A 7660-nucleotide genomic window follows, 5' to 3' on the forward strand; every position below is an offset into this window, starting at 1 on the left:
GGCAGACTCATGTTGGGAGTTTCAATGGGAATTATTTCGAGTACAGTGCCTGTTTTATTATCTGAGGCTGTGCCAACTGCAANAAGAGGAGCGATTGCAAGTTTATATCAACAAATGGTTGCAACTGGAATCTTTANAGGTTACATTGTCGATGNGATATTTGNGAACANAGATGATATCGGCTGGAGATNGATGTTGGGTTCCACTATGGTACCTGCCTNGATTGAATCATTTGCAGTTCCATTTCAAGNAGAAAGTCCAAGGTGGCTTATCAAGAAAGGAAGAANAGAGCAAGCAGAAAAGGTTTTATTGGCTATTAGGCTTTCTTCAGAACATGCTTNGAGAGATTNAGTACTCATTAGAAAGGCAGNAGAGGAGGAACGAAGAANGACAGAAAACAAGAATCTGTACGCAGAGTTACTTACAGTGCCTTCTCNAAGAAGAGAACTATTTGTTGGAATACTATNAATGCTATTTCAACAGTTCTGTGGAANGAATGTTTTTATGTATTATGTCGACTATATGTTTACAGATTNGATTGGGATATCCGACAAGAAGGCTGTATTGGCTAGTTNGATTGCCGGATTCACTAATGCAGTATTCACTCTGCCTGTATATTGGGTCATTGACAAATATGGACGACGGTCTCTTCAGCTGTGGACATTTCCCATTATGTGTGCCATGCAAATGTTGGCACTGTTTTCTTATTATGGAACGAAATGGGNAAATTTTGGTCTTTTTATGGTGGCAGTATTCATTTTTATTGCAGCATATTCTCCTGCCAATGGTCCTGTTCCATGGGTTTATTGTCCAGAGATCTTCCCACTTTACGTACGTGCGCAAGGAATGGCAANAACTACATTCTTCAATTATCTTTTCAACTTTGTGGTTTCCTATTCCTGGCCTGATATGCTCCAAAAATNGAAAGCTCAGCGAGGATATGGTTTTTATGCAGGTGCTATTGCAGTTGGATGGGTGCTTTTATTCTTTTTTATGCCAGAGACGAAAGGTTATACTTNAGAGCAAATGGGAATGGTATTTGAACATAGTCTCGGAGAAANAGCACGTTATCATTGGAAATGCGGCATTAGAAATATACGTAAATTGTTTGGGCTTCCAACCAGTAGTGAGCCATTGGCCTCCCCTTATAATAAGAAGCNGAATCTTAAAATGCATGGGGTTGAAGAATAGTATGAGTAGATGTAGTTTGTGTTTGTTTGATAAACCTTTTTGTTTCAGTTCGTTTCTTGTCAAGAATAACTGAAATAGGTGTTGACGGGTTTTTTTCGAGTTAAAAAGAACGCCATAGTGCACACCAATGATAGGCTTGTTTCGACACGTTTGCAACGAATGACATGGTTTGCCTTGCGTCGCACCCAATCGTCGTCGAATGTTTATTTGTGGCTTCTAACAAGTTAGGTTCTTCACTGTTCAAAAGAACCCACAAAAATACAGAAGCCGTTGTAGAAAAGTTGTCTGTGTCAATGAAGAGTTTTATTTACGGCTCAACCTTATCCAGCCCTGGTCCAAAATTTCCATTCCTTGTAAAAAGTACACTATCTAGAAAAACCTTCTATTCCGTTAAACATCAGATTAAAGATAAACCAAGGTTTTCAAATGGTTATGAACAACAGCAATATTTTGTTCTGTGCCTCGTACAATCCTATCAACCGTCGCTCCATCCACACAATTCTAAAAGGTGAAAAATGATAGTGATTGCGGATAAGTGTTGTTCACATTTTGTGTAAAATAATCCTTGCAAGAAATCTTTCAATGTATTTGAAACTCAAGTACTTGAAGATTCCTTGTTGTGAAAAAGATGATTACTCTCGTAAATAGCAAGAGTTGCGTTTGGGTTCTTCGTATAAGACTTTTCAAAATTTAACAAAGATTAATCTTCCCAATTCACTGAATATCATCATATTTGATAAGTGGCACGTTCTCCAAGTATTTAAAGTCCCTCTGCACTAATTACTGCAGATTACAAGAGGTCTTGTTATAATCCTTCACAGAAATACCCATCCTCTTCAAAATTTCGAACATCTCTATCCGAACTTGTGAAATATTTGGACGATTTCTAGGATCTTCAACCCAACAGGCTTGAATCAGGGATTGAAATTCCTTACATAAAAAAATAGTTAGACCAACAACAACAACAACAAACATGCCACCTCACCGTTAAACAGGGACAATCAGCAACCAGTTGAGGCCGTAAACCTTGCCTCAAAACAGTGTTTGCTATCTGAAAACTTGAAAAAAGTATCTCAAAAAGGGTTTGTGCTTACTTGCCAAGGAGTTGCATCTGGATACTCTATATATGGCGTCACTCCAGTAAGAAGTTCATTCAGAATAATACCCATAGAATATATATCAGCTTTCATATCATACTGCTTTTCGTTCTCAACATAGCCATCAGAAATAACCTCCGGAGCCATATACCTGAACAAAACGAAGATTTTATTCGGGTTTTAGATTGATATATAGAGTACCTACCAATAGCTACCAGTATCACCAGTAAGTGTTGCGTTTGCGCGAAAACTTTTAGCAACTCCAAAATCGAGTACTTTTATGTTACAACCGCCTTCAAGAACAAAAAAGTTGCTGGGCTTCAAGTCCCTGTGGATGATATTTCTAGAATGCAGATATCTAACGTAACTCAGAACATCGAATAGCGCTCTAACTGAACAGTATACTCCACCACTTCAACACAACGATAAAATATTTCCGCAACCTTTGCATAATCCCCTTTCAAAGTATTACGCATCTAAATCATCCAATCCATTAGTGTTTATGCTGACTTTATGGACGCAAACCTTCTCAAGTGAAGCACCCCTTAACAACTCCATGACAAGAAATAATTCCTTCTCAGATTCTCCCCAACCATAATATAAAGGAATACTTGGGTGAGATAACGTTTTCACCATCATTATCTCGTTTCTTAGCATTTGTTCCGACTCAGTATCGACATTTTTTTCGACCAACTTTACCATAACAGGGTTACCTCGCCAAAGAGCTGGTACGAGTGACACGTCACCTTGCAAGTTTCGCTCATTTCTTAGCTGTAGTTCATTCCACGGAATAAAACTCCACTTTCTGAAACATGTCAGCTTTAGGATACCGAATATCTCATAACCAATAAACCTACCTCCAAAGAAACATCCCGGGACAGAACAATTCCTGTCCAGATTGGGCATTTGCTATTTCTTCTCTTCGAAAGAATGCTGACCGTCAAGTTTAGGCAGAATTGTGTTATTCTGAATACGAAAGATAGTTGAATAGAACTATATGTCGTCATAATTTTCAACAATTTAGACATCAATAGGAATCTTGAGGAGTCTTAATCTTGTTTGGATACTTTGAGGAGAATTCACACAAAGCAAAGAAGCATTTTCTATCCTTCAAAAGGGAAGAAGGTGAAATCCTTCCATATTATTCTTCATATAAAATGAGTATCATTTAAATTTTTCGATTGGGAGAAATGCAATCGGTTGCTACTGGCCTTAGATTTAACCCTCACAAGGCTGGTTTAGACTCGGTAAACGAAGAAGAAGCAACACGTGTCATAGTAGACGTTTCGAAAGGAACAGAGTTTTACAAAAATGAGGAAAGAAAGGAGAAGCTATTGGAAAAACGAATACTTGAAGTGACTGAGTTGGCGGTCACTTTGTCTGAACAGGACAAAAAGAGGATAGAGAAGTTTGTCGACGAACAATTTATATCTTCTTGGGAACAGGAAAGAGACTTTTCGCGAACCATTGTACATCTTGATATGGATGCCTTCTTCGGTGAGTTTTCTCCCTTGTTTTTCTGCTTGCTTAAACATTCTGAAAATCAAAGCTTCTGTTGAAGAACTTGATCAGCCAAGTCTCAAAAGCCTTCCAATGGCAGTTGGGAGCACGTCGATGCTTTCAACAGCCAACTATGAAGTTTGTACTTGTTCTATTTATCATGCTTTTTGTACACTCAGCTTTAAACTAGGCTAGGAAGTATGGAGTACGAAGTGCTATGCCTGGTTTTATTGCGTTGAAGCTTTGTCCACAGCTTGTTATTGTACCACCACGTTTTAAAAGATATTGTCAAGTCTCTAATCAAATTGCCTCTCTCCTTTATAAGTTCGATAGCCGCGCCCACATGAGTATGGATGAAGCTTACATTGATATCACCGAATACTTGAAAACACAAGGTGGAGTGGTTGAAGATGTTGTATCGAAAATACGCCAAAATATATTTGAAAACACGGGTATAACCTGCAGTGCCGGAGTTGCTAGCAATACAATGATAGCCAAGATTGCAACAGATTTAAATAAGCCAAATGGACAGACCATTGTCCAACCAGACATGGTTTGCATTCAGAACTTTTTGAATCCTCTCTCTGTCAGGAAGATTCCTGGTGTTGGTCGAGTTACGGAAAAATTGTTGTCTTCGTTGAATATCTTTTGTATCCAGGACATAATATCACATCGAAGTGTTCTGTTCCACTGTATGAGAAGGAAGACCTTTGAATTTCTTCTTCAGTCAGCCTTAGGAATCGCTCCTGCTTTTATTTGTGAGTCAGAAAGTCGCAAAGGAATGAGTAGAGAAAGAACTTTCAAACCTACATCCTCCTTGGAAGAGCTTCGGAAAATTTGTGAGTCTGTGTCTAAGCTACTCGCTGATGATTTAGAGGCAGAAGATATGTACGCAAAAACACTAACTCTTAAAATCAAATGTTCCGATTTTTCTGTACGGACCAGAGCTGTAACAAAATGTTTTTTCATTTATAGATATGAACAAATTCTAGAGAATGCCTGGAAACTGCTGTTGAAAGAAATGCCTATTGAAATTCGTCTCCTTGGAGTTCGTGCAAATGGTTTGGTTTCCAGGTCAGAAATTCTTACCGAGCGAAGGAATAGTTTGGAGGAATTTATATCCAACATGTTGAAACATAGAGGAAACAATTCCGATGACATTTATGAGGAAGTGAAGGACTTTGGCACCTTATCCCCCGCGGAACCTATGCATTTCATAAAGAACAAACAGCAAGATGAAAAGGAGCCTGAAGTTTCTTCCACTGGTGTTTGTCCTATTTGTTTAAACTTTCGTTCTTCTAATTATTCTTTGTTAGAGAGGCATGTCAATTTTTGTATTGAAAGACAAGAGCAGTCTTTGAAGAAAAACCCGGCCCACAATGGGAAGCTGAAGAAACCACGAATATGATGTTATGATGTTTAACTCGAGATAGACTAACTCAAATCCCTAATCAACTGCAATTTTTCTGTCTTCATGGAAATATATGTATATATGTTAAGCGTGCATTTGTGACTTTGATGAAATCTTATTTCAATAGTTCCTGAAATGATAAGATTTCCTCCATTCCTGCAAACCTTCTTGTTGATGGAATCCATGTAGTTTATAGGAATGACCATTTAAAGTTGAAGCAATGGTGACATTGTCTGTATTGATGATACCTGTAAAACGGAAATATGTTTCTTTGTATAACTTGCGGAAGAGATTTTTTGGAATGGCTTTATAATTTTTGTATCAAGGTCTTAATGAAAACTTAAAGGAAATGTTTGGGTACCGTCCAACTAACTTTTTTGACTCAACGCTTGGTTTTGAATCTTCATGCATTACATTGGAGTAACATTCGTCCTCACATGGGTCACGTAGATCTTGTGAGTTTAAATATGGAACCTCATCTGACGGTAATAATGGTCGAAAAAAACCCAGAGAAAATCTCATATTTTGGTTTTGTACGTTATATAGCAGTTCTTTACTTTCCATGAAATGGGCCTCAGTTCTCAATCTGTCGAAAAATTCATAGCGCTGTATTTCAGAGGCACTGGGTCTTATCGCAGGATCGTATACTAATAAATCTGATACAATTTGAATTGCTTCTGGACTTGTATCAGGAAAGAGTTGTTGGAGTGGTTGCGGTGCTGTAGGAGGCAGAAGTACCTTCATTAGACTCTGGACCCGATACCGGAACGGAACTCGTGGTGGAGGTTTTAGTGAACTTCCGAATAATTGTTTGTTGAAACTCTTAATTATTCTTTTGTTGGCTTCATGAAAAATTTCCTCGGGAATAGGCGGTGTTCCTAGTACTTGTGCAATCAGACGAAGTTGTTGTTCTTCAGTTTTACCAGGAAAGATAGGATATCCCAGAAGCAGCTCCGCAAAGATGACACCTAGCGACCACATATCTGCAGATGGCGCAAATCTATTCATTTCTTGAAGTCCTTTTGTGTCAAGCCTTCCACCTGGCACTGCAGCAGTTATTGGAGAATTAAGCAGTAAAAGCTCAGGTGCACGATACCAACGAGTAGCTACGTATCCCGTCATTGCTCTGATTGGTGAATGTCTCTCATCAGTACAGTACTGTGTAGCTAGACTAAAATCCGCAATTTTTACGGGTCCATATGCTCCAGTTTTAGAACATAAGATATTTTCAGGTTTTAGGTCCCTGTGTACAAACCCTTGTTTGTGGATATAGGATAGTCCTTGTAATAATGCTGATGTGATGAGTCGTATCTCGTCTTCCCTCATGCCTTGTGTCCTATTGGAAGTGCCATGTGAAAGTAATCTTCGATTTTCTTTCTTTAGTAAGTCGCACAGGTTACTTTCAAGATATTCGAGGACAAGATACAATCTGCCGTCTTCATAAAATGCATCCAGTAGTGCTATTATATTTGGATGATGAAGTTCTCTGAGAATCTAGGTAGACAAAATAGAAAAGTTTAGAGACTTTGTAACAATTCTTGTAGAAGTACAAAGGGGTTGTGCCTTTATATGTTAATTGTATACGACTGCCTACCTGGAGTTCTCTTGATGACAAGCTTTCTTCATATGAGCAAAACTGCTGACGTATTCTCTTTATAGCAACCTTGCACCTTTTTCAGAACAGTTTAGTTCATTTTTCGTATCTTAACAAACCATTTGAAGTGTTTCTTGATCTTCTGCCAACACCACCGTACCATGGGAACCTTTTCCTAGCTTTTTTAGTATTTTATACTTGTTGCCACGCATGAAATGGAAATGAACATTGCGATAAAGAGTCCAGAGAAAAAAGTGTTTATATATTTTGGGCGCCAAAATTATTAACGATGAAGTACATTTTCCTTGAGTATTCTTAGTCCGAGCAACTGTGCATATCGCTGTCTATGTTCTTTTTCTTAAACAAATTTCCTGGAAAAGGAAAAGTTGATTGAAAATGATAAGAATTCCAGTATGAACTACTGTTCTTTCAAAGTTTTAGAGAGTTTCTGGGCAGACCCAAAAGTTCTAACTTTTGCCAGGTATTTGCAAGTCGTCACGGCCCGTTAGATTGTGCTGTAATTTGTTCAAGTTCCAGTGATCAAAGGTCGACTCTTTGTTTTTCAAACGTTTTCACTGTATTTCTAATGACAGAATCTGTTGAAAAGCATGCAACCAAAGAACATCCTGTTTATATTGTATGCATAGGACCTCTTTCGAATATTAGCATGTTTATCGAATTTTAAGTCCAAGTAGTAAATCCTCTCGCAAGCTGACAACATTGAAGGTACCCAAAAGCTCATGAAAATAGTTTTGATGGGAGGAAGCTTTGGTAAAGGAAATATTCAACCTACATCCGACTTTAATATCGCCTATGATCGATCCTATTGCAGCACATAGCAGCAATATTCCTATAACTATGCTGCCT

The 7660-nt window shown here is 38.2% G+C and overlaps 4 protein-coding genes across 4 annotated transcripts; 2 read left to right on the plus strand and 2 right to left on the minus strand.

Annotated features, from left to right (window-relative positions):
* Position 1: 1 nt before the first annotated feature.
* Positions 2-1240, plus strand: Gasu_62730 (MFS transporter, SP family, sugar:H+ symporter; the record flags this gene model as incomplete). Its single annotated transcript, XM_005702536.1, has 1 exon — positions 2-1240. A coding segment is annotated over one exon (1190 nt), but the record flags the coding sequence as incomplete, so codon positions are not given.
* Positions 1241-1305: 65 nt separating this feature from the next.
* Positions 1306-3210, minus strand: Gasu_62740 (protein kinase / protein phosphatase 2C). The gene is made up of 7 exons (XM_005702537.1): positions 3146-3210; positions 2814-3093; positions 2694-2764; positions 2494-2646; positions 2286-2439; positions 2177-2242; positions 1306-2121 (listed from the first exon to the last, which is right to left on the minus strand). Exons 1-7 carry the CDS (start codon positions 3157-3159, stop codon positions 1972-1974), a joined length of 888 nt encoding a protein of 295 aa, XP_005702594.1. The 5' UTR covers positions 3160-3210; the 3' UTR covers positions 1306-1971.
* Positions 3211-3460: 250 nt separating this feature from the next.
* On the plus strand, positions 3461-5288 carry Gasu_62750 (DNA polymerase kappa subunit). The gene is made up of 3 exons (XM_005702538.1): positions 3461-3785; positions 3838-3926; positions 3979-5288. The coding sequence occupies exons 1-3, from the start codon at positions 3479-3481 to the stop codon at positions 5194-5196; spliced, it is 1614 nt and encodes a 537-aa protein (XP_005702595.1). The 5' UTR covers positions 3461-3478; the 3' UTR covers positions 5197-5288.
* A 202-nt stretch (positions 5289-5490) lies between these two features.
* On the minus strand, positions 5491-7030 carry Gasu_62760 (cyclin-dependent serine/threonine protein kinase). The gene is made up of 3 exons (XM_005702539.1): positions 6913-7030; positions 6794-6862; positions 5491-6693 (listed from the first exon to the last, which is right to left on the minus strand). Exons 1-3 carry the CDS (start codon positions 7003-7005, stop codon positions 5521-5523), a joined length of 1335 nt encoding a protein of 444 aa, XP_005702596.1. The 5' UTR covers positions 7006-7030; the 3' UTR covers positions 5491-5520.
* Between the last annotated feature and the right edge of the window lie 630 nt (positions 7031-7660).

The sequence above is a fragment of the Galdieria sulphuraria genome (genome assembly GCF_000341285.1).
Source record: "Galdieria sulphuraria unplaced genomic scaffold scaf_137, whole genome shotgun sequence".
NCBI classification, from domain to species: Eukaryota; Rhodophyta; class Bangiophyceae; order Galdieriales; family Galdieriaceae; genus Galdieria; species Galdieria sulphuraria.